The 25,123-nt window shown below is 32.4% G+C and overlaps 1 protein-coding gene across 2 annotated transcripts in view; it reads left to right on the forward strand.

Moving 5' to 3' along the window:
* The window catches only part of LOC311438628 (sodium channel protein type 2 subunit alpha-like), a 71,589-nt gene that overhangs the window by 39,461 nt on the left and 7,005 nt on the right, over window positions 1-25,123 (forward strand). For both annotated transcript variants that reach the window (XM_084523219.1, XM_084523218.1), the window contains exons 19-25: window positions 1,154-1,639; window positions 12,614-12,734; window positions 13,331-13,485; window positions 14,533-14,706; window positions 19,566-19,688; window positions 21,747-22,028; window positions 23,947-24,000. In XM_084523219.1, the coding sequence (XP_084379345.1) occupies window positions 1,154-1,639; window positions 12,614-12,734; window positions 13,331-13,485; window positions 14,533-14,706; window positions 19,566-19,688; window positions 21,747-22,028; window positions 23,947-24,000 (1,395 nt within the window). The remainder of the gene's footprint in view (window positions 1-1,153; window positions 1,640-12,613; window positions 12,735-13,330; window positions 13,486-14,532; window positions 14,707-19,565; window positions 19,689-21,746; window positions 22,029-23,946; window positions 24,001-25,123) is intronic.

The raw sequence follows: 25,123 nt of genomic DNA on the forward strand, positions 1-25,123 counted from the left end.
TTTTTTTTTTTTTGGGGGGGGGGGATGGAGGGGGTGAAGGGTCTGGAATTGTGAAAGTCTGCAGAATTAAATATTGTATAGAGTAAAAATGAAAGCTCTTACACATTTCTTTAAGGGGAAGTTTATCTCAGATAGGATTTGAGGGTTTTATGGCTGGTCACAGTTTTTCTTTTGTAGTATCTTGAAATTACACCAGTATGACAGAATAAAGTTTAAATCCATTTTTCTTTGGTGTAAGAAAGTTAATTAGGACATAGGCTGCCATTTTGCCACGTGATGACAACGCCTGATGCCTCATGGCCCATGGCACTTAGTCCAAACATAGGAAAGACTACATTGCAGTCTTTTAAAAAATTTACAAACCCATCCCATCAAATAGTGTGATTTTATACCAGATTGTTTTATATTAGACTGCAGGTATGAAATGATTAATTGCCTGTAAGTTGTACAGCAATAGCTACTGTTTATAGGAGATGACATTAAAACAACAATAATGATGTTTGAATTTTGATTTGATGAAGTTCTCAGGCAATACTTACTATTTTCATTAAGTCACTTATTAAGGCACTTTAAAATATTACTTTTATCCTGTTATGGCAAGGTTTATAGAATTTAAGAGACAAGCCCAGAATTAACAGAAATTCACAGTCTTATGGTATAATCTTCCAAATAATAGTTAGAAAGTATAAGTAGGTTAGTATAGCATTAACTAATGTTAAGTTTCCAAAATATCTGTATCATAGAATCTTATAGAATCTAACTTTATAGGATGATGCTTGATGCTTATACAATTCTACTTGAGTTCCAGGTGATTCCACTACATTTAGACAGAAGTTTTTCAAACCTCTGATGGGATATCTATAGCTAGAATTTTTGTAACTTTTTGTTATTATTATTTTACAGTCCATGCAATGCTACTCCAAAAAATAAAATCAAAAGGTCAAAATTGTTTAGGTATTAGCTAGTGTATCTTGAATGAATATTGTCCAAAACTAGTAAGGAGAGGTTTTGTAATGCGAGGTACTATTTGGTTGTCTAAAATTAGTGGATGTTGGTCTTCAGAACAATGTGTGATTTTTGACAGTATCCTATAAAAATACTAACTTCTTATATGTATTTGTTTACTATATAGCTGTATTCTCTCATCTTTTAGGTATTGAACCTGTTTCTGGCCTTGCTGCTGAGCTCATTTAGTTCAGACAATCTTGCTGCTACTGATGATGATAATGAAATGAACAACCTCCAGATTGCTGTGGCAAGAATTCAGAAGGGAATAGATTATATTAAAAAAAAGATACAGGAGTTCATCCAAAAAGCCTTTGTTAGAAAACAGAAGGCTTTGGAAGAAATCAAAGCACTTGAAGAGATAAACAACAAGAAGGACAGCTGCCTTTCCAATCACACTGCTGTTGAAATAAGCAAAGATCTGAATTATCTTAAGGATGGAAATGGAACCACCAGTGGTGTAGGCACAGGCAGCAGTGTGGAAAAATACGCAATTGATGAAAATGATTACATGTCATTCATAAACAACCCAGGCCTCACTGTGACAGTACCAATTGCTGTTGGAGAATCGGACTTTGAAAATTTAAATACAGAAGAATTTAGCAGTGAATCTGATATGGAAGAAAGCAAACAGGTAGGAGATTTTGTCTCTTAACTGTTACATTTCAGTCATTTACATGTCTGTCAATTTCATACATAGAGTTGTTTAAAATGTTGTCTTATCCTTCTGAATGTATTTTATACTTTATTATTTCAAGTAAATATAATTCAAGGAAATAAATCTGCTATGTGAAAGTGCACTAGGGGTCCTAGACTTTATATTTTTAATACTTCGGTTTTTAGTATTTGGAAGACTAATAATTTTAAGTGTGGTTATTTCTATCACAGTTTATGAAGTTTTAGAACTAGCACACATTTCATAAATATCCTATCTGTGTTACCTCTAACATGATCAGAATTTGTGGGAGAAGAGTACTGTAGAAGACTAATGAACAATAAAAGTATATAGCTTTACATATCTAATCAAATACAAATGGAGAAAGAAGAAATATTGTTTCTGTAGTTAGGGTGGTTCTAAAAATGAACCTTGATGCATGGTAAATCAATGATGTATTTTGAATTATCTAAAAAGTTTTGTGAGTAATATACATACAGATTTTGGATTCAGAGACAATGTCTGGTTGAATTGGAGTAATCCAGACACAGATCAATATCATGATAAAACAGTATCTAAAGTTATCCTGCAGAGCAGACTAATCTTGTAGTATATATGCATGTGGAAACCATTTACTTGAATGTCTTAGGTGATTGTTATTGGGCAAAGAGACAGAAGTTGATAAAATACAGAAGCCAGGTGGCTTGTACACCAGAAGTGAACATAGATAATAAAAGTATTCATGGAAATGTTTGTATATGGGAGTAATAATAAATGCAGTAGCAGGAAAAAAATAATTGAAAAATTATTTTACATTTCTCAGTGCCATCAGAAATGTCAGAACTGTGAGGTTTAAGGAATCAGAAACCTTGGATAAATAGATGCTGTGATTTTGTCTGGTAGCTCATTAATACAAAAGTGTATGTTTACCATAAAGCAAGCTCTTCTGAAAAGAAACATTGCATCAATGACTGTACCAATAGCTGCATAGCTGTTATATTTTCAAATAATGCTGTATTCCACAGCACTGCCAAACTGTATCACGTGACATTAATAGATAGCCATGACCCAGTCAGTTATAATATGCTTTTTGCTAAAGAACATAAGATAAAGAATGTGTATATTTGCAAGTGTAAAGACGGTTACTCTGCATAAGAAATATGAGATTAACAGCAATATATTCTATTGAGTTGCTCAGTTAAATGACAAACATTTTCAATACTGATGGATAACATTGATCCATGACAATTTAAGAATATAAGAGAACTGGCTAGTATAAATGATATAATTTAAGAGATCAACTAGAATCAAAAAACAAGCTTTCAGAGTGACTCTGGGTCTGTTTTTCATGTAAGCTTATCTAGTGAAAGTTAGTTGTCTTTTCCAATGAACCTTTAACAATGTCTTCTAAGTCTTTTAATATATTCTGATGTTATTTCTTTAAAATGTACCTTCAATCTAAATTTTCTGCTTTCCTTGTGGTTAGTTTTGAGATGGGTGTTGTGTGCCTTCCTAATAACTCTACCTTATGAAGATATATGCCTAAAAATTTCCTGAATATGTAATTTTTTAAGAATTCTGTAATATGCATTAAGAAGGTTTGTAAGAAGGCTTACAAACTGTGCAGATGCTGAATGTGTGGTTGCATGACACGTTAGCCTCAGCACAGAACTGAGAGGTTAAGAAGATGCCATCCTCATCTGGTTCCTGACTCCCTGGCATCCTTTGCCACTTTCTCTGCTACAGTGTTTGTAGGTCTGTACTATAAATCATGTCACTGGAGTGATATAAATTAAATAACATAATACCATAGGTATTTTTTCTTTGTTTCTTCTTTAAGATTGAATGGTTCAGCTTACAGTGCATTTTATCACCATGCATTTTATCAGAATAGCTAAGGAAAAAATAAAATGCAACGCAAAGGCAGAAACTCCTCTGCTTTCAAAGTGAACCATGTAAGTAAGCAAACTCTAAGAAAATGGCATAAGGGCCCTTGTGCTGAAGAGTTCTGAATTACATACCAATTTTAAAGTGGCTTTCACAAGTCAATTGCTCTGTTTATTCTCATCATTACTTGGCTCAGGCATCATCCTGTTTTTTGTGTGTGTTTTGTTGTTTGTTTGTTTGTTTGTTTGCCTTTGTTTTGTTTGTTTGTTTGTTTGCCTTTGTTTTGTTTTTCCTAAGACCATTCTTAAGTTTCAGTACTATATTAAGTCAAAAGGAATTTTGCCTTTTTTATGTTTTTTTTTTTTTTTTTTTTTTTTTTTTTTAATGAACTTTAAATGTATCGGTATGCCTTCAGGAACAGAAAGCAAATTAAACAAACGTATAAACAATTTGAAAGTGAAAATTACAATTGATTGTGGAAAATCAATCAGTAAATGATGGAGGTTATATGTATTAAGAAATTGCAGAGAAGTTTTCAAAGGGGATAGGATAAGTATAGGATTTCTGTAGAGCCTTAAGATTTCCATATAGTATCATAATCACTACCATTGCAAACCTGGGGAGTAGTGTTTCCCTCAAATTCTGCTCATGGACAACTGTTTAGTGTTTGACATATATTCATACAATGCAAGTGTGCATATTGTCAATGGTAGCTAACAAACAGTGCCCTGAAAATTACGAATTCTGTAGTCATTTCCATTTTTGTTCTGGGTTCTTTATTCCCCTCTTTCTGGATGATTTTTAGAAAAAAAATGAAGTGCTTTTATTTTATTCTCAGTATAAAAATGCACCTGCTTTGGTAATATATGAACAGGTGTTCTGATGTGTGACAGGGATTTATCAGGATTCTTAATCTCCTCCTATCAAGTCAATAGCACTATTGTACCTCCTGCTGCCTTCTGATTTCCTTCTGAGGAAGGTGAAGAATATATTGGTGCAGTGTTTAAGTTACCTCTCTAGAAAAGTACACCACCATTTGCTTTATTTTACTTCTTGAGGGATATCACTGAGACAACATTCTTGCTACTAGGCCAGGTCTGCAAAAGAAGGGGTAAGAGATGAGGCAGACCTTTCCCCACCTTAACTTTTTGTGCCACTTAGCACTTAAAATGTCCTCAGGAGATATCCCTTTTAATAACTTTTTTTTTTTCCAATTTTTTTATTTGTTTTTTAACTTCAGAGTTACAGGAAGTTTGATCTGCACAAGAACTGTAAAATGAACCATTTTTTTTTTCTGCTGGTGTCTTTTTGACTAACACTGATGTTAAGAGCTGAATGATTATTTTAAGTATGTCCAGCTAAGGTCATGATAGAAGCAGGGGGAGGAATGTGCCCCTGAGAAATATGCCAAGAGCAGGTAATTGCTATAGAAATTATGATTGCAGGTGAGTGAGAAACAAATACTATTTTTTTTTAATTTATATTTTCAGATATATTATGGAACAAAATAACTCTAGCCACAGTTTCTTTAGTGGATGATTTTTTTTTCTGTTCATAAAAATACCTTCTAATTAATTTGCCAGTTAATAAACAAGCAACTTTCCAAATCTGCCAGTATATATTTTGCAACCTGGTTTTAAGTTCCAAACATATATACAAAATCCTTCTAATAGATATCACTAGAAATTTAGGGAAGTCTGTGTTTGGATGAAATGTAACAATAACATTTGTTAAGTTGAAAAAATGAGTGTAAGATTTCAAGATAACTTGACTACAGGGTCTTCTTCATAAGGATAGCCTGGCCAGAGACCACACCCACACACTTCTACAATTTCTGATTCCCATATTACAGTAGCATTTTATTCAGCATTTGAAGAAAAAGTTCTACTTAGGTCTCAGATAGTACAGTCTCATTTGCACCTTAGTTATTGTGTCTTCAACATGTGTGTGAGACATGATGTGTTATAGAACTGAGGACTGTATGACAAGTGTCAGGATGAAGGATCAGGATAAGCAATAGAGTGCAGAAAGCAAGAAGCAGATTGTGTCTTTAAGATTTTTATTTATTAATTTATTTATTTTTTAATACTGAACCTAATGCTGTACTGAAGAGTTTCTTCAAATCTACTTTGGCTTCCAAATTACATTTGATTTCTCCCAAGACACATCTTAACCTACAGATCTTCTAGCTCATATGTCTGCAGCTTCAGAAAGGCTTTTTCCTTGCATATTTTGTGACGAATTTACATTGTATACTTGAAGTTACTCAAGCAGCTGTCTAACATGGTGAAAGCACAAGTTCTTTTATGGTCTCACCACATGACATGTTAGTGAGAAACATGTAGTCGTAAGTGAATATTATACTTACATCATTTAAGGTAATGAAAAATGTCTTTCTTTTTTATATATACTACACTTGGTTATTTATTTTGTATCTACATGTTTGTTCTGCTAAGAGACTTCCATTAAGCATTTTCTTACTGTATATAGATCCTAAAACACCCTAAAATCAGAGCAAGTATGCTAAGATTCCATGCAAAAATGACCCATGAAATGTAAGTGGATAATGGGAAACTACATATGCATAACTTGAGCTTTGGATGAGGAAGAGAATTTATCTTAAAGACATTAAAACTTCCTAATTGCTTTAGAATAACAGTTGCCTGAAAGTTCACTTGAAATAAGAGAGCATTTAACTGGTACTTTGAAGGAGGATTTTGTCAGTATCTCCTACCAGAAAACAGAGGTGCAACAGCCAATAAGATAACCATCAAAAATAACACATTACTGCTCTAAAAATAAGATATTCAAGAAAATTAACTTAAAAGATAGTAAGAAAATTAAAACCTACCAAAGGGGATTATTTGATACTTTTTTTTTTTAGTTAGCTTGTGGATGACATTATTATTACAAAATCAGTGTTAATCAATGACATGGAGTATGATAATCAGATCAAACATTAGACTCCTAACTATTGTGTTTTTGTACCACTTAATAAATAACTATTGTGTTTTTGTACCACTTAATAACCATACATTACATTTGAATCACAACTTGATGAATGAATTTCTGTATTTCAACACACAAAAGTAATTTCAAAGATGTTCTTCAGCTATGGAAAGCTGTTTTCACAACATCTTTCTTTAAGAAATGCAAATACCTGCAGGCCTCTACCACGGCAGAATTCCAAAAGCCTTTGTATCTATGTTATATGTACAGTAAGTACAAACTCAGAATAGAGAAGTGAGGCTCCTCAATTAACTTTTGAAATCACAACAGGTGGTTTTAATAAAATAGAAAATATCCTTCACCAGCTAATCCACTGAGCCTTCTAAGCAAGGGATAAATTCAATTTTCTGATTGGCTTCATTGCCGCTTATGTAAAAAGGTGAAGTATAAAGACAGAAACAGAGTTATTTTCTTCCCAAAAGTTAAACATTGCCATGGAGATTCAATGAATTTCTTAGCAAAAACACACCTAGTAGTGATTTGATCAATTGATTGTAAGATTTTTTTCCACATTTCCTTTAAAGTATATAACTATCTAAATTCCCGCTTTATACAACTGACTAGTTCAGGGACTATATCTTCCAAAGTGACAGGTTCTTTATGTTATGGACTAGCTTTTTACTTCTATTGCCATCTGTAAGTTACACCACTATTATTAAAACATGAAGCAGGAATGGGAAGACATACATTTTCAAAGTATTTTGTTTACTGTATGTACATTTTTTGCAAATAAAAGACATAATGACATAGTCAGTTAAATGAGGACTTGAACACTAAACCAAAAAAATAAATTTTTTTTAAATTTTCATTAAGATGCATTAAGCACTCTTTAAATATAGAATAATTTCCAAATCTGCTAACCATGTCTTTATGAAATTAATCATTTTATTTCCATTTATGAATCATAGTTTCAGAGTGCAGATGATTAGCTCTAGTTCCTGCATTTCTTATTTCTCTAAAATAAACTAACAAGCTCTGTAGAAAGGTTTGTTGAACATTTCAGGTGGTATGCATATCCCTTTTTGCCAACTGATCATAAAATATTTAATAATTATGTTTTAATTGTATTAAAGCTGTGCTTGAATTAGAGATTCCAAAAAGAAGAAAACTAGAAATCCTGTGCTTTGAACTTCACTACCTACCATTCTTACTTCTCACAGGGGTAAAACCAAGCTGGAGCAATCAAGAATGCAGCTCTGGTGCTTTTTAACCAGGTAGAGCAACGTGTCACCACTTTCACACAGGTTACCTAAAAAAGTTATACATATATATGTATATATATATATAATCACTTTTTAATGGATTTTGACTGGCCTGCATGCTATTCAGCTATGTTCCTTCCCTATCCATTGCAAGATGGTAGAAACATGCACAGCTGCTCTCTGCTGAGTCATGGGACTCACACCACAGCATGGTCAGGCGGGATTGGCAACCCCAACATACATTTTTTAACTCCGCTAATGATTTTTCTGGATAGTCTAATAAAGTCTTTAGCAATAACTGCATGTTCTACAGGTTATGAAGTATGGATCATAAAAGTACTGGAATGTTATACTCTAAAGAGGCCAAAGGAAAAAGGGAGCATGCATAGTTTTTAAAAAATAAAAACAACCCTTTTTGATTCAGCCCTTATAAATGTATATATTTAATGAAATGTGTTAGGTGATTTATGTAATGATTACTGCCACACTTCAGCTCTTTAATAAATAAAATTTATACTATTGCAATATACCTATCTGTGTAAAAATTGCATTATTATATTCTTAAATCTGCAATGCACTGTAATGCAAATCCTTAAGATGCTACAAACTACATTCTGTATTGATTTGGGCAGTGCATATCTTGAGTTTTATAAACTATAAGCAAAGCAAACAGTTTCATAACTGCTGAAATTATACTTAATAACCTCTCTAAAAATTCTCTCTGAACAGATCATTTAACAAATACTCTTTTCTTAAACTTTAAAATTCTTCATAAAAAGTTGTATTTGTGTTTCTTAATAGCCAAGTCTGTGACAGAGTTGGCAGACTTCACTCAGTGTAAATTAGAGTAACAATGAAGTAGTCAGCATGGTTTTTATAAAATTGCATGTATATTTACCCTATCTTTTTAATTTTTATTATAGGTGTAAATAATCCCCATTGCAGCATAATTGGCAGAGCTTTCAGGAATAGGAACAGTAGTATTACACAGGAGCTAAAGTTACATGAAAATACAAAAGACAAACTATACTGGTAAAACGGTATTACAATTTTGTTGGGATTGAGATTTCAGCCCTACACCTTCTCTACTGAGACTCAGGCAGAGTCTCACTGGCTTCAAAAGGATAGCCAAATAGCTCCATTTGTACCACTGTATAGTCCAGTGATGCCAAAAGAAATTCATATTGCTGTGTATTCTAAAAAGTCTCAGATTTAACTTATTATTTTTTAAACCCAAGATATGCTTCAAACGTCAAATAGAGCTCTAGGAAAAAAGGGGTTTTAAGCCATTTTCTTAATATAATGTAAAAGTTAAATATCATAAGATTTGAGATCTAAACTCAGTTTAGAATCACTTGGGAATCACCAACCCCCTTAATTTATATTTTGTCACTCAATTACAGTGCAGCTTTAAAGATTCAAAAGATAAAACCACATGGCTGAATTACTAAAGGCAATTTGTAATGGCTGAATCCCTTTATTTATTTTATTGTCACTTGAATCATGAAGCAGTTTGTAAAGCTTAAAGTTTTTGTTGCCTGCTCTTGCTCTTATTGAAAGCTATAATAAAATCACATGAGAGCAAGACTGGGTCTTAAGCGAATGCATTTTCTCGTAAATGGGCACATTAACATGCTGTTGGTCAAAGCTTGTTTTAATGATCTAAGCTGTTGAAAAGAGATGCACTGCTCTGAAAGGATGGAATGGAGGCTGATTATACGTGTGTTAGACAAGTATTTGGGTTGGTGATGAAGCATTTTTTAATGTTATATTCTATACATTAATATTTATAATACTATTTTCTGAAAAATATAATACCATTAAAGTGGTCATTTTTTTGACTTTATTTCTGTGTGTGATTCCACAGTATTGCTCAGGCTTCTGCATTAGTCAAGCATGTTGTTTTGCTGATTCAGGCCTTGAGAATGCTGCATCATAAGCAATTGCTTTCAAGTGTATCCTTGTAAAGGAAAATGTCGTATCATTGAAGATGCAAATAAGTATTTACAGGGCATGGCATATTCTACAAACTGATAATCCCATATTTGGGGTGAAAAGAAGATTTTGTAATCCTCCATGTCTTTTGAGTTTCCTAAGTTTTATTAATTTTATTGCTAGGAAAAAAAAAAAAGAACATTAAAGTCACCTTATTTAAAATGCAATGCTTCTTTCCTAATTTAGGCTCTTGGAGCAAAGAAGAGGAGTTTTAGTAATGTTTTTTATTATTCAATTGTTTGAGATTATTTGAAACATAATGAAGATAATGCTTTATTTGAAGAATAATGAAGAAAATATAGTAGTTTTTGTTTTTACTGGTTATAAATTGCAATTCTATCACTTGTTTTTTAGCAACTGTTTTTTTTAGCTGACAGGACTATCTGAAACAGAGTTTCAGAAGAAGCCATTAAAGAACTGGCTGCCTTTTAACAGGAAGATTAATAATTGGTGTTTACTATGAACTTTTCTACTTTTATGAACTTTTGCTACTACTAAGTCAGTCATTAATTTAATGATGATATATCAGGCCATAAATTAATTTTAATTTTCCTAACTTAGATGTGGCAGATTATTGTTCTCACAATATATGTTTTTTATTTAACAAAGAAACTGCCTATAATTTCAGCAACAATTTTTAGACTTTTCTTTTTTAGTATTACCATGATATATAAAAAGAGAATTAATCTAAAAATCTCATTTCCTGTTTCAAAGATAGTCTTGTATGTAGATAATGAGGTGGTATATTACTAATGCTTAATACAGTGTACATTAATGTATATTTTGGTCTGTAGAAGTAATACAGAAAGCAAAGTTTTAAATATTCTCAGTATACAAGGTACAAAACATTTTGCTTCAGAGTTACTGATCTGCATGAGCAGCAGTAAAATTATTCAGCTAGAAATGATACAGCTGTAAATATTTCAGATGCATAAATTTTGGAAATTGTAGCAGAAAATGAAGTATGAAAAGGGAAACAAGACACTTTCATGTTTACTAAGCAAAAATTAACCACTAGAAATATTAAAATCTCAGTGTATTTACCCAAATCTTTTCACATTTGTCAGCATGATTTTCCATGTACAGATCATGTTATTTAGAACGGGAAAGAATGGTTTTCCAACTAATGTCAGTGTGCTTCTCAGAAATATTTCTATTATTCAGCAAGTCCTTTATTTTTGGTCACAATCCAGCTATAGTCACAATCCAGCTCTGATTGATCTCATATTGACTACATTTGCATGTGGACATAAAGTGCAGCTTCTTGAAAATTAAAACTGAAGTTACCAATCACCCAGCATAAATTTCTTTTAATTGTCATTCATCTCATGTAAGCTCAACATGAGAGAGGAATTGCTTACCAAACTATATAAAGAGATATGTGCCATTTGCTTCATTTTTTGGCAGAAAAATCCCTGAGCTCCCAATGTATTCTCCTGAAAGGACTTGGTTTTAACTAAAGAATTAAATAACTAGTTTTAATTTGCAGCAGTGTCTCTGAAGGAGAGTATACATAGTAATGTCTTTTAAAAAAGATATCGTCTATTATTTGCAGCAAAATCATTCAAAAGATCTGAACAAATATTATTTTACTTTTATTTTTTACATTATAAAATATCACTACCTTGAAAGCTAAACACAAAAAGTACTTGGTATCCTCAAAAACTCTGTATACAAAAATCCAGTAGAGGTCAAAGATCTGCTTACAGTTCAGATCTGCTTAGCTGAAACCACAAATGAGTCAGTGATTAGCCTTTCTGCTACATCAGTGTATATTCTACTTTAGTGTTTAAGTTAGAGATGCATCCCCCCCTGGATCCCCCTCTAAATTACTGCTCCATGGTATAAAACAAAAGTATTTCAGTATTTCAGTATTTGTTTTTTCATGTTGCTTTCTGGTTACAAGCCTTGTTTCACAATAAAAGAAAATGTATTTGGGATGAAAAAATTTAAGATTCAAACAATATTGCAACTGAAAACAAGGTACAAACTCTATGTCCAGTTTTTGTGCTAGATGCTGTGTGCATCTTTAGTAGGTTTGTCCTTTCAAAATATACTTTCTTAGAAGAAAATTATAGGCAGTCTTGCATGACTGATAAATAGTTTGACTTGATCCAAATTTCACTGTACTTGGTATAAACAGTTACTTCATTTGAGCTGGTTTATATCACTCTCCAACTCTTGGAGTTTTCACATCTAGGATTGTTTTGGAGTGAGGATTATAGCATTTGACTATATACAAAGTAGTACATAGACAGAAAAATTCAGGATGGAAGGAACCTCACGAGGTGTCTCAGTATTCACAGGAGATTGGAATGCAAATAAGAGATTTCAGAGCTGGTAATCTGTGCTTTCTGAAAAAAAAAAAAAAAAAAAGTAGTGCAGAAATTTACTATTAAATGCCATTACATTTACAGCTCTTTCATCTAGATATGGTGTATGTTTGTGAAAACATCATCTGCACTGGACATGCCATGTATGTGGAACTTTCCATTTGTTCATTTGCCTGAGAAAACTGAGGCACATTTGCAGTGTAATCTAGTAAAGGAAATAAAATAACTTGAGAGTGTGGTATATGCAAGGTCTCCAGTTGTATTATCCAGTTGTATTACCACTGAGCTTTCAATTTAAAAGTCTTATGCATCAATCAGGTTAGTAGCTAAATCACTTCTGATTGTTCCCTATGAGAAGATAAGCTGGGAAACAGAACTATTCAATGTTCACCTCCTTACTATACATATTTATCAACATAAACTTAATGTTTTTCAAAACTAATTGACTGGCAGGATTTGATTCAGTATAATTTTTACAGAATATGTATCTAATGAGAAAAAATTGTTTTGTGGAACTTTACTTGCAGAAACTAAATGCATCCAGTTCATCTGAAGGCAGCACAGTTGATATTGCCCCTCCCGGAGAGGGTGAGCAAGCAGAAATTGAACCTGAAGAAGCTCTTGAACCAGAAGCCTGTTTTACAGAAGGTTGTAGAATAACTGTTGACTTAAGAGATGTATTAGCAAAACTGCATAATTATCAGGCATATTTAAGTTCTTGATACATTCAAATCTGTTGTATCTTCATAATTTCTATGATCAAAAGGAAATACTCTAAGCCTAGAGTGCTGGAAATCAGATGACAAAACAAGGTTTTCCTAGGCTTTGATTACCTTAGTCTGCCTGGCCACTGCTTACATCTTGTAATTAAGGAACTTCATTAACTTTTCTGTTCATTAAATTTTCATTTTTAAAATGCATTTCTATTACTTGAAAGAGCCCTTAAATTTTGGAACAACTTATTTCCGTGAGACCATCAACAAACAGAACAGACACCACCAGTCAAAAACATCAATATATTTTGGATAGAGTTTATACATAATTATGTCTAGTATGTCTTGTTTCATTGCAAATTCCTTATTATTTAACCTCAGATAATCAACATCCTATAAAGGAGAATTTCAGTATTACATGTATAAATTATTATAAAACTCATTGTCACTATTAATAATGTTGATACCATAGTAATTATTGACTTTGAAATAATTTGCATTTAGATTCTAATATTTCTTAATCTCATTCAGGTTGTGTGCAGAAGTTTCCATGTTGCCAAGTAAGTATAGAGGATGGCAAAGGAAAAATCTGGTGGAATCTTAGAAAAACCTGCTACAGCATAGTTGAGCACAATTGGTTTGAGACTTTCATTGTCTTCATGATTCTCCTCAGCAGCGGAGCACTGGTAAGTAGAAATGCTTCAGATGCTGAAATACTTAGATATTTCCTGAGGAGCAACAGCAAAATTTAAATTTGCATCAGAAAGGCCTGTTTTGGTTGGAGTTGTATAAAACTATCCGTGTTCCACGATTTCATTATTTATTTACTTAAAATTGACCCAAATTATATAAGTTTTATATGCATTTAAGTGATACTTTTGGTTTACCCCTGTAAACCTGCTGCAATTTTATTTAAGCCAACAACTTCAACAGTTTGCCAGTTTTCAACATGTTTGTCAAGAAATTTGAGTACAAAGGACCCTTGTTAACTGTGAATATAAAGCTAGATGTATGCTTTCTAATCCTTAATTCCTTTGGGGCTCAACCACTTTTTGGATTATGCTTACAAAAGACCATAGAAAAAAATGAAGCATTTCAGTATAACTGAAAAAGATTGAAGCAAAACTCTGTTGCTGTTTTGGAGGCAGAAGATAGGGAAGAGTGTGACAGCAAATCAAACCAAACAACTATTTTCCAAAAAGATTTACATTGCCTACCTTTCCAACTTTACTTAAGATGAACATTTGCTACACTATCAAAATACATAGTATAAATTCTAGCAAACAAATTACTCTTTAATTTGAATTTTAAACAAAAATTTTACTGATGGAAGATAGAAATGCAAACTCCTGAACTGTTTTCAAAATGGAATTTACATCTCTGGATCAGATTTTGTATAACAGAGGTGTTTTTTTGTATGTGAAAGTTTTGTAATGCCACAGTGAAAAACAAACAAAACAAAACAAAAACAGAAGCAAACAAACAAACAACAAAAAAAACCACCACCTGCTTTGAGTTTATTTCCTACTTAGTAGTAAAATAGAATATATTTAATCAATATGCCTTACTGGAGGCTGAATACACAAAGTTGCTTCACTTTGTAACATGGCTAAAGATGAGAAATAGGAAAAATATGAGGATGCAGAAGAACAAGGGGAAAGATTAGCTCTGACATACTTATTTTTTCATTTATATTCTGTGAAGTATTAGTAATATATATATTTTTTTCACAGGCTTTTGAAGATATATATATTGAACAGCGTAAAACTATCAAGACCATGCTGGAATATGCTGACAAAGTTTTCACATATATTTTCATTTTGGAAATGCTTTTAAAATGGGTAGCATATGGTTTTCAAATATATTTTACTAATGCCTGGTGCTGGCTGGACTTCCTGATTGTTGATGTAAGTACATAGTCCTTAATACTTTAAAACTCTGAATTGTAAAGTTTATGTTGTAAACCTCATTACTACTAAGTAATCTTCTTACAAACATGCAAAAGTAATTCCCATTGTATAGTTACAGTGCATGAGTAATAGCCTGCAGTTATCTGCATGTGTTGTTTAAAGTACATTTATGAACCAGAAGGAAAAGGGTGGCTGGCCATCAGCTTGTTAATTCTTCATGGTTAATAATTTCATACTCTTGGTGTATCAAACTTGAGATTTTATGGAAAAACAAAGAACCAAAAACTATTTTTGGAACTTCCATGCTATTTTTAATGTCAGTCTTGTCATACTCCTTAGCAAATGAAACACTACTTTGTGTAAGTTCCTTCTACAAGCATTGCAACTGCAGTGATGCATTTAGACCAGATTTTACCTGAGTTCTCAGAACTATATCCACTCAAACTATCTGGTTATCATTTTTAGTAAAATAAAAGACAGTTCCTATTTGGTCAAATTAAATTACTTTTAATTGGCTAACAATCTGCTATAGTTAAATCAACTGTGATTTGGCAGGGCTTATGACAGAAGACAATACAAGGTTTTTTGGCTGCCTTCCCAGTTCTGATGTACTTCTGTGCAAAAGCCTTGCTTATGTTGTCAGAATGGATCAAAGTTGGTTTTACTCCCAGAATATTTTGGTCTCTTGCCTTCACACTTTATCTGACCCAGTTCACCGGCTATACATATCCTCAGTGTGGAACTGAGAGATGTAATCTTAGGGCAACTGTCCATTTCTGGACATGTACGTGGTCTATGCCCAAATGTGCTTTCTGCCCAAGCTACCATATTTCTTGAGAAGTTTGTATAAAATCTCATTCCACAGTTATTATTTGTGGATACATAATTGAAATGTGTCGGATTTGTGATTTTCAGAGGATTAAAAAAAAAAAAAAAAAAAAAAGCTAACAAGCTATATTGACCCATAACTCAAAATGGAAGAACTCTTTTTTATGTTTATAAACCTGCTCATGTTAGTTTTGTTATACTGTTAATCTCTAGCTCTGTCCTAAAAATATACACTAGTATTAAGCAGTATAAAGGGTTTTCTAAAGAGGGTCTTAACGTAGAATACAGATGCTCCTTTCCAGGATTATGTTAAGAATGGAATTCATTTTACATAAACCACAACTCGTGTTCTAATTATTCTTTTTGTAAAGTAAACCTAAACTGATTATTCTAAGCCATACTCCGTGGTTTCTTAATAAGAGTTTAGCTGCTGTTATCTGAACAGGCTCTCAGAATTATAAACATCATCATCATCATAGAATAAAGCATCTTATATTGCCAACTTTTTTCTCATAATTTTTAATTTTATAAACAAAAGCATGACCAAATGAGATCAGAACCTTCTACTTTTGAGTAATTATACTCAGTGTTCCAGAAAGTGGTAAAAAATGTCTTACTGTGCCTAAGTCTAATTCAGCAATTCTTGTAGCATGATCAGACAACATTCAAAAGAAATATATGAATTCATTTTATCTGCCTTAGAAGAGAATCTCTCCATACTGTTTTATTGGAAAGATTAAACAGGTGTGATTCAGCAGATTTTCCAAGAAAGAACACTAGCAAGCCCTTCTTCATTACAAGTCACTAAAGTTAATCAAATTGTTTAATTCCATCTTCTAAAATTATTCAAGAGTAAACACTGATAGTCCTTCGGGGTTTTGACCTTTAATATCTTGCATACCTGACTCTCTCAATGTGAGAAATAGCCATAGCTACTTTCAGTCATTGTGACCAAATTAGATTTTACATGAAGATTTACATGAAGAAAAGGCAATTTTCAGCTCTGTCAGTTAACAGCAATGGCAGGTAACTGTGGGTACATCTGTCTACCTCATTTTAAGACCTTATGCCATCTTTCCACCCCACTCTTCTGCTGGGTGCAACAATGTCTGCAGCAAGGAGTAGAAGGGAAAATAACTGTGCCTTATCCACCCAAAATTAGAATCTGGTAAATTAGTTCAAACACATTCATCAGTGGTTTAAGCTAAGATACTCAACTTTGCATACAGGCAGATGAGAAGCAGGGACATCTCTTTATCTGGGGACATCAGCTGGCAGAGGCGGTAATACCTTAAACCAGTTCAGCCAGACACTGTAGAGCAGTCATCATACTCTGCCTTGAGTTTTATTCTCACCCCTTTGTCCAGAAGCCATCTATCATTTCTTTATTATGTCCAGTTTTTGATGTACAATATGTACATGACCGTGTAATGACCGTATGTTCTCTTTACCACATACCAAGCTAGGAGATAGTATACCTGGGCAGGAGATGGGGCATTTGGGAATACCTGGTGAGTTTGCTAGTTATTAAATTTAGGTCATTTTCTGCTAAAATATATAATCTTTTGTGATCTTAGGTGGATATTGTTTTATGCTATATATTTTCAAACTTTATTACGTAATCCCATAGTTTGTTATAACACTTTATTTTTAAAGTATATATCATTCATAAATCATATCTAAATGAAATGGAAATAAGTAATATTTAAAACAAATCATGTATTTGACAACTACTGTGGGACAGTAATGTATCTGGAAGTGGATGAAATCTCTGACCTTCCAGTATCTCAACACTGAAATTTCTCATGCATGCTGAAATTCCAATGCATTCAATTTTGGAACAATCAGAAGTAAAACAAAAACAAAAACAAAAACAAAAACAAACAAAAAAAAAAACACACGCACACCCCAACTGGGCTTGTTGTATATGACATTCAAAGTCAATCATATTTTTCTATTTTCAATCATACTTTTCTATTTTCTATAGTTCTTCAGCTCAGAAATATGGGTAAAAGTATTTCTGCCCTATTTGTTAAAACAGTTCAACTCATTGAATTAAACTGTGCTCTCAACCTTTTTAATATTTTTTAAGAATGACTAATTAAGCCACAACATTTTAAAAAAGAATCAGAGTCACATTAAACTAATATACTAAACGCTGTAAAAACAGAGTAAGAGGAAACTGCTACCCTGATGACCTCATAATAAGAACAAATAAGAAGGGGAACAGGCTCATGTGTTGGGAAAACAGATGCAAAGAGAGATTTCACTTTGTCTTAATTAGATAGTCTAGTATGTCTTTATGTGTATTCTAACATGGTAAACTATGACAATATTGAATAATTCAGTAATTAATTGATTTCTGGAATTACTAATTCCAGAATTCAAAGGGATTTTCATGAAATGCATGAAACCTAATACTCTTATTCAGGAAGTAAAGGAACAAAATCAGCTTGCAACTATACACATAAACAAAATAAACTTTGAATATTTTTCAGTAACATACCATAAACTAAGAATTATTCACGAAGTATATACAGAAAAAGTGATATTAGCAGAGAATCATAACATAAAAATATACAAAAAGCTATATTTGGTCCAATGTCCTGCCTCAGAGAATGTCAAAAATACCTGTCTGGAAAATCAAAACTATAGTAACTTTTTTCTTTTTTTTTTTTTCCAAATCTGGTGGTTTATTTTTATTCCTAATTAAGTGTAATTAAACATAATATAAACTACATGAAAGGATAAGCAGATAAGCAGTGTTAGAAGTGAGGAGGGCCATACACCACAGAGAGTCTGGAATTAAATCACTTAAATTAGTGACCTCAGCCAGTAACATAGAATTCATATGTATTAATATTTCATGACAAGTTATCCAGTTGAAAGGTACAGAGTTATGAATTAACTAAAATACTATTTTGCATGAGATAAATTTACATAGTAATATAGTAACAAAATAGTTGTTTTCCATCTGTTCTCCCACTGTCCGCTGAGACATGATCTTGTAACTCCTGTATTTGTGATTCATCTAATTATTTTTTATTAGACAAGTAATGTAGGAAACTACTTTTTCAAATAGTGGGCAAAATCTTACTGCCATACCACCAATTTCTGCACAGCCATTGATTTGAACAACATCTACGCTGAGGTACAGAAATGAATATTAGGAGGATGTTTTTAAGGACTGAAATATGCCTATGTTCATGTATATGTATGTGTTTTCTGTGCATTTGGTGGCAAAACTGAAATAAAATATGAGTAAGGTAGGATATTTACCCATTTGTGTCTCCAAAACTGCCAAAAGTAAGTGAATGATTTTTTTTTTCACATTAACACCAGTTAAAAATCAGTTCTATTTGAGAAACACAGATTAATTTCTCCTTCATTACTGTTGTAATGCTAGCACCTGTTAATATCTACCACACATTTTATATTATCTTTCTATACTTAGAAGAGGAAAAATTTTTGGAGAGAGTTGGCAGGCAAGTGACGATGTAACACCTCTGTCAATATATATTTCATAGGTACCCTGGCTATTGGTTCTGTAATCTACTTTTGATTTAGAAGTATTATTTATAACAAAAGCTAATTAACCACTATATTGTTTAGCATGTTATTAGTGATTATAGATATTAATTATGTTAGTAGTGAATAAACTATCTTACCATATTCAGAACTGTAAATTGCTTGGAAAGTCGAATCTTAATGAAAGTTAATGAAAATATGACTCTTTTGTCTCCAGGCATTTGTGAAAACTTTATCCTCCACCAAGAGTGTGCTTCCATCTGACTATTAAGCCCCATTCAGCCATAATAGATATTTAATGGCATATATTCCTTTTTCAAGTGTGCCTTCATATGACTTTCCAGCAAGTATGAAAATCATGGGATCAGGCCTCTAATGTCACTATGTTAGAACATTCCTCCATTTATCACTGTTGATCTTTCTGTAGATTCAATCTGTATGCTTTTTAAATAAACTGCAGTGTCTTTTCTTATTGATTTTTATTATTATTATTTTTACAGGTTTCATTGGTTAGTTTAATAGCCAATGCTTTGGGCTATTCTGAACTTGGTGCCATTAAATCGCTTCGGACATTAAGAGCTTTAAGACCTTTAAGAGCCTTGTCACGATTTGAAGGAATGAGGGTGAGATAAAAGAAAGTAGCCTGATTTAATCTATGCATACAAAAATCAGTGTAGAATTATGAGACTACAAAGAGCTACAAAAGAACTCCAGAGTGGGAACTCATGCAAAAATGTGTGGGAAAATGCCTTTCAACATGTCCTTAAACATACAACATCCATGCAGTTTACTTTTGGGTATTAGACCTTAAGCTTATCAAATTTGCCTGCTCAAATAAATAGTTGGTATACCAGCCCTGTGGCTGTTAATATTTTTACTTGTTCGTGGATCTATATAGAAAAGGAAAAGAACAGAGACGTTGTGTTGTGTTTTTTTTTTTTTTTTCTTTCGTTTAGATGAGAACTTTATTTAAAGAATTTCTGTAAGTTCCATTCTCTGTTAGTTTATCAGTAGTTTGGGATGGAACAGGATTAGGCAGAAAAAGAAAAGAAAAAAAAAAAAAAGAAGATAAAACTGTGGGAAAAAGACACTAAAGACACTAAAGATAAAACTAAAGCCTCCCTGTGGTTCCCTATCTATCTGTCTGGGAAAAAGATCCCACAACACAAGCTGTATTATTAAAGAAAGGTTCTCTGAACAAATACCTGAAATAATGATGGGCCTGGAAATGTAGAACAGAAGAGATGAGAAATCATTTTCGCAGCCAGTGTCCTTTACTTCATACAAATACATCTGATGCCATTTTACCTCTCCTCCTACACAGCTGAACGTTTCCTGTTGAGGAAATTATTATTTTCATATTCTGCCAGTCTGACCAAAACCAAAACAAACAAACAAAACAAAACAAAACAAAACAAAACAAACTATTACCAGCTGTCTGCTGACTATGCTATTTCCTGGAAAAATAGATGCTCAAATAATTAACAAGTTATGTTATGTCACTTAGAAATCTCCTTTTTTATCTTTCACCTCAAAATATCCAGATGTTGTAAATATATCCACAAATATATCCAGATGTTACAGTTTAGTCATAGGTCTTAAGTCTCCAAAAAAATTGTGTAGTTTCTGTCTGAGTAGAGGCTGCTGATATTCCAGGGTACTGTGTCCTGGGACACATCACCATCGCCATTAAGTTTTGCATAATTTGCATTGCAAACAGCATATAAGTCCCTATCTCATAAATGAGCTCTATTGATTTTAGAACATTCTCAGTCAAGTTATAGATTTGAAAAATTCTACTATTTTCAAAACCATGCAAAAATATTCACTACACAAAAATCAACTGCTGTCTTACAAATAAATATGTTTTTTTTCTTTGTTTTGTTTTTGCCTGTGTATCCTTTTAGTTCAATAACAATAAGTAATTAAATAATTTTTTTGTCAGTGGATTTCATCTGTTTTTTTACAGTCACTTATTCATATAGACTAGTTCAATTGTATTAAATGAAGCAATTAAAAATAAAATAAAATAATAAAAAACAAACAAACAAACAACAACAACAACAACAAAACTAATGGATATGTTTAAAAGCAAGTACTGGGAGCCAGGCAGTTTAAAAACAACATTTGAAGCAGATGCTGTTATTAAAAAAAAAAAAAAAAAAAAAAAAAACACAAATCAAATGTGCTTATTTTTGTTACATTGTAAGCAGATGCTAAAATACATCGGTTCCAACATATACATAAAGGTTCTGAGAATAAAATCATTTGTAATGATAGTTTCACATGCAGATATTTTTATTTAGTCTTCCATATCATCATTCTTTTATCTTATTCTGTTTTATTTCCTATTTATAGATTTTGATTTGTATTGTTGGAGTTTAACATTTATTTCTTTCTTTTTCTCTAGAGCACACAAATTCTAAGAACCCATCTTGCTACTAACAGGTTTTCTTTTGTTTTCGCTTTTTTTTCAGACTTTTGCATTGTCTGGTTTCCATATAACTCTCATTTCTTGCCTTTGGTAATTTCATTAGTGATTTTTATTGAACCTCAAATAATGTTTCCCCTTAAATTTTACATTGTTAACTGTCCATTCCATATTAATGCTGTTTTAACATTTTAAAGTATTTTTCTTTTTCTTTTCATAAACTGACTATTTTGTTTAATTTTTATGCTAGGTGGTTGTAAATGCACTTGTAGGAGCAATTCCATCTATCATGAATGTATTGCTGGTTTGTCTTATATTCTGGCTCATCTTCAGCATCATGGGAGTAAATCTGTTTGCTGGCAAATTCTATCACTGTGTCAATACCACAACTGGTGAGATGTTTGATGTCAGTGATGTCAACAATTATACTCAGTGTGAGGAACTCATAAAAAACAATCAAAGTGCCCGATGGAAAAATGTGAAAGTAAACTTTGATAATGTAGGAGCTGGATATCTTGCTCTGCTTCAAGTAGTAAGTAAACTTATATTTTTTCTTTTTGCTCTCTTAAAAAAAAAAACTAGGACAACTGAGCTACTTAAGTCTGTTAAGTAGTAGAATAATTTCTATATAGCAGTGATGTACAGTTTACACAAAAGAAGCCTGAAAAACCTCTAGTACATTTTTTAGCCATAATTTTTGCCTGAATAGTAGTAAGCTTCCCAGGTTAGAGAATATGATCTCATTATGATGATAAAAATGTCTATATAAGTGAAAAAAAGTACAAGAATCTTTTTAGTGCTGCACAATATAAATATCAGAAATGCATTTCATTTCTTGTCATGATGGAAAAGAGTTGGAGATCCCTCTAATTACTGAAGATTTCTCCCCTCCTCTATGAGCTCAGTTATCTTGCAAGACAGGAGGGCAAACAGCAATTGGAAAGGCAGACATTCTAACTGACTGTCTGGTCTGATGTGAGCAACTCCTGCCAATGCCTCCCACATAATCTGTTCCTGGATATCATTACTAATCCACAGCGACATCCTTCACATTCAGAAATCCATTAATCTTGGCAATTTTTGGCACTGAAAAATCATTTTTCATCAACAGCCAGGTCAAGATAGAGTGGATTTTTCTTCATGTCTGTACTATTCTAAGGAACCAGTTTGTATTTGGATGGTAAAAGGAACAATATAACAAAACAGCAGGTCTCCAGTACAGGTGTTTGTTTAAGAGGGGATTGATTTTCCAGACCTGGAAGTGGGTTTAGGGAAAGAAGTCATAAATAATGCAAGATCTGAGACTGGGGCACCCAACATTTCATGTAGCAAGGAGACAATTCCTTCTCTAGTGTAAGTCTTGTGTACGGTGTTCGAATGTGGGTAGTCACTGGTGGACAGTTCCTTACTATTAGACCTGATTATTTCATAACACTTTCTCTTGATGCTTGCAGACATTAAGATGCATCACAGATGCTATTATATTGCATATCATACTCATTCTATTAATTATTGTTACTTATATAAAATCTATAAATTTTATTTCCCCTTCAAGTCCTTTTCCTATGCGCTGTGGTAGAGAAATATTTTTGTTCTAGGTACTGAGTGTACCTTTCATTTATGCCAGAAGCTCCTTAGCTTGGAATGGAGCTTCCGATAGCTGGTATCTGACCCAAAACACAAGCAAGCAAGTAAGCAAATAATAATGCTTAAATGATTGAGCTCTGCTGAATCACTTGTCTATGATGTGACATACAGCTTCAATTTATGAAGAGATGTTAAAAGAGATGTTAGAATTAGATGTCAAATCTTTTTTACTCATTATTCTACCTAGACAAAGTCTCTACAGGAACTCAGCCCAAGGTTTTACAAAAGTTAACCACAGCTGTTTCACAGTTCACATTTAGTCTTCTGTAAATCTTACATCTCAAGAACCAATGTATATTTTTATTATGAACAGAGTGTATTCCTTTTAGTTGTGTAGGATTAAAACATTTCTAAAAATTCTATGGCAGTTTGGCCACAGCCAAAACATTCAGATGCATGTATCTGTCTGGAAGCTGTATTGTCAATTCCATCCATTCATTGTGTAAACTCGATAAAATGGTTGTCACCACAAGTGATTGCAGTAGATTGTACTTAAACACCTCCAACATCTCCAAGTCTACCACTGCTCATCTGCAAAGTAAGCACCTGCAGCTCCAAATATGCTGTGCTCTTGCTGAGACATTCAGAGACCAAATGTAATATTTTTGAAATACCCAACAATAAATTATAAAAAAAATCAGTTTTATTTTGAAAAATATCTTATTATTCCTGTTATTAAATGTGGTTTATAAATTTTTGGATATAATTTTATTAAAGGTAAAGGTCCAAATGTGGTGCTCTAGTCATTTTTCACATTCTGAATTTTTTATAGGGTAGATAAACCAACTGTACTTTATTTCTAGGCTACTTTCAAAGGATGGATGGACATTATGTATGCTGCTGTTGATTCAAGAGATGTAAGTGTAAGACTTTCAAAGATCATCTGTTGGTTATATTCTGATATATTTAATATAATTTAGAATATAAATAACTACATTATAACAATAAGAATGTAGTACTTTAAGGCTAGAAATGAACTTTTTTGTAACTTCATGCATCTTAGAAATAGTGGTGGAAAAAAATAATCCCACTTCCTTCTTTCTAGTGAAATAATGTAACTAAAATCATTTAAATGGACTTTTATTTTTAAGATGTTAATGAAAAATAGAGAAAATGGCTTTTTAACAACTTCCTTTGATAATCATGATTATATAATGTAAGACTACATAATGTAATTATAATGTATTAAATATATTAATCTAGTTTTAAAATTTGTAGCCATGCATTTCATTGTTTATTTAGGTTGAGCACTTATATTATCCAGCTATTTAAGTCAAATTAGATTTTAATGTTGAAGATCATCTGTTAAATTTTCTAGAATTTAGAATATTATTTTGGCTAGAAAACTTCTAAACTGTGTTTACCTAGTACAAGAAAGTGCAACACAGACGCCTAAGCTAGTTCTATACAACTTTGGTTATAGTTATATTAGTGATAATCAGTCATCACACAGTGATATTCATCTGTCAGAATATTATATCCTGTTTCATTAACTTCAGCATTTCTATGCAAGCATCGTGCAGTTGAGATGCAGACATTGATTGAAATGTAGAAGCTAGAATAATTAAGACAGTAACAAAATACTCCTTAAAAATGTGCCTCAGTTTTAAGAGATTTCACAAAACATTTAGTCACTAGAAGTTTATAGAAAGCATCTGTTCTTAGCTGGATGTAAGAACACTTGTCTAAGACTGAAAGAGTTCCAGGGAGATTTGGGTGACAGTAAAATGGTTGATTCTGTTGCATGAAAATATACTGAACATAATATAAAATATTTAATTTTTAAATGTTGAAATTTTAAGTACTAGTGACTACTCTCAGTCTCATATTCTTCTAGGAACTTTGTATATATATACATGCATAAACACATATCTTTGTGTACATTTACTTTAAAGCTCCATATGAATAATCATTGTATCAGCTTCCAGTTCTCCATATATACAAAAGAATATATTGTGTCTTTTTAATAAATGAGTGCAG

The sequence above is a fragment of the Aythya ferina genome (assembly GCF_964211825.1).
Source record: "Aythya ferina genome assembly, chromosome: 6".
Taxonomy (NCBI): Eukaryota; Metazoa; Chordata; class Aves; order Anseriformes; family Anatidae; genus Aythya; species Aythya ferina.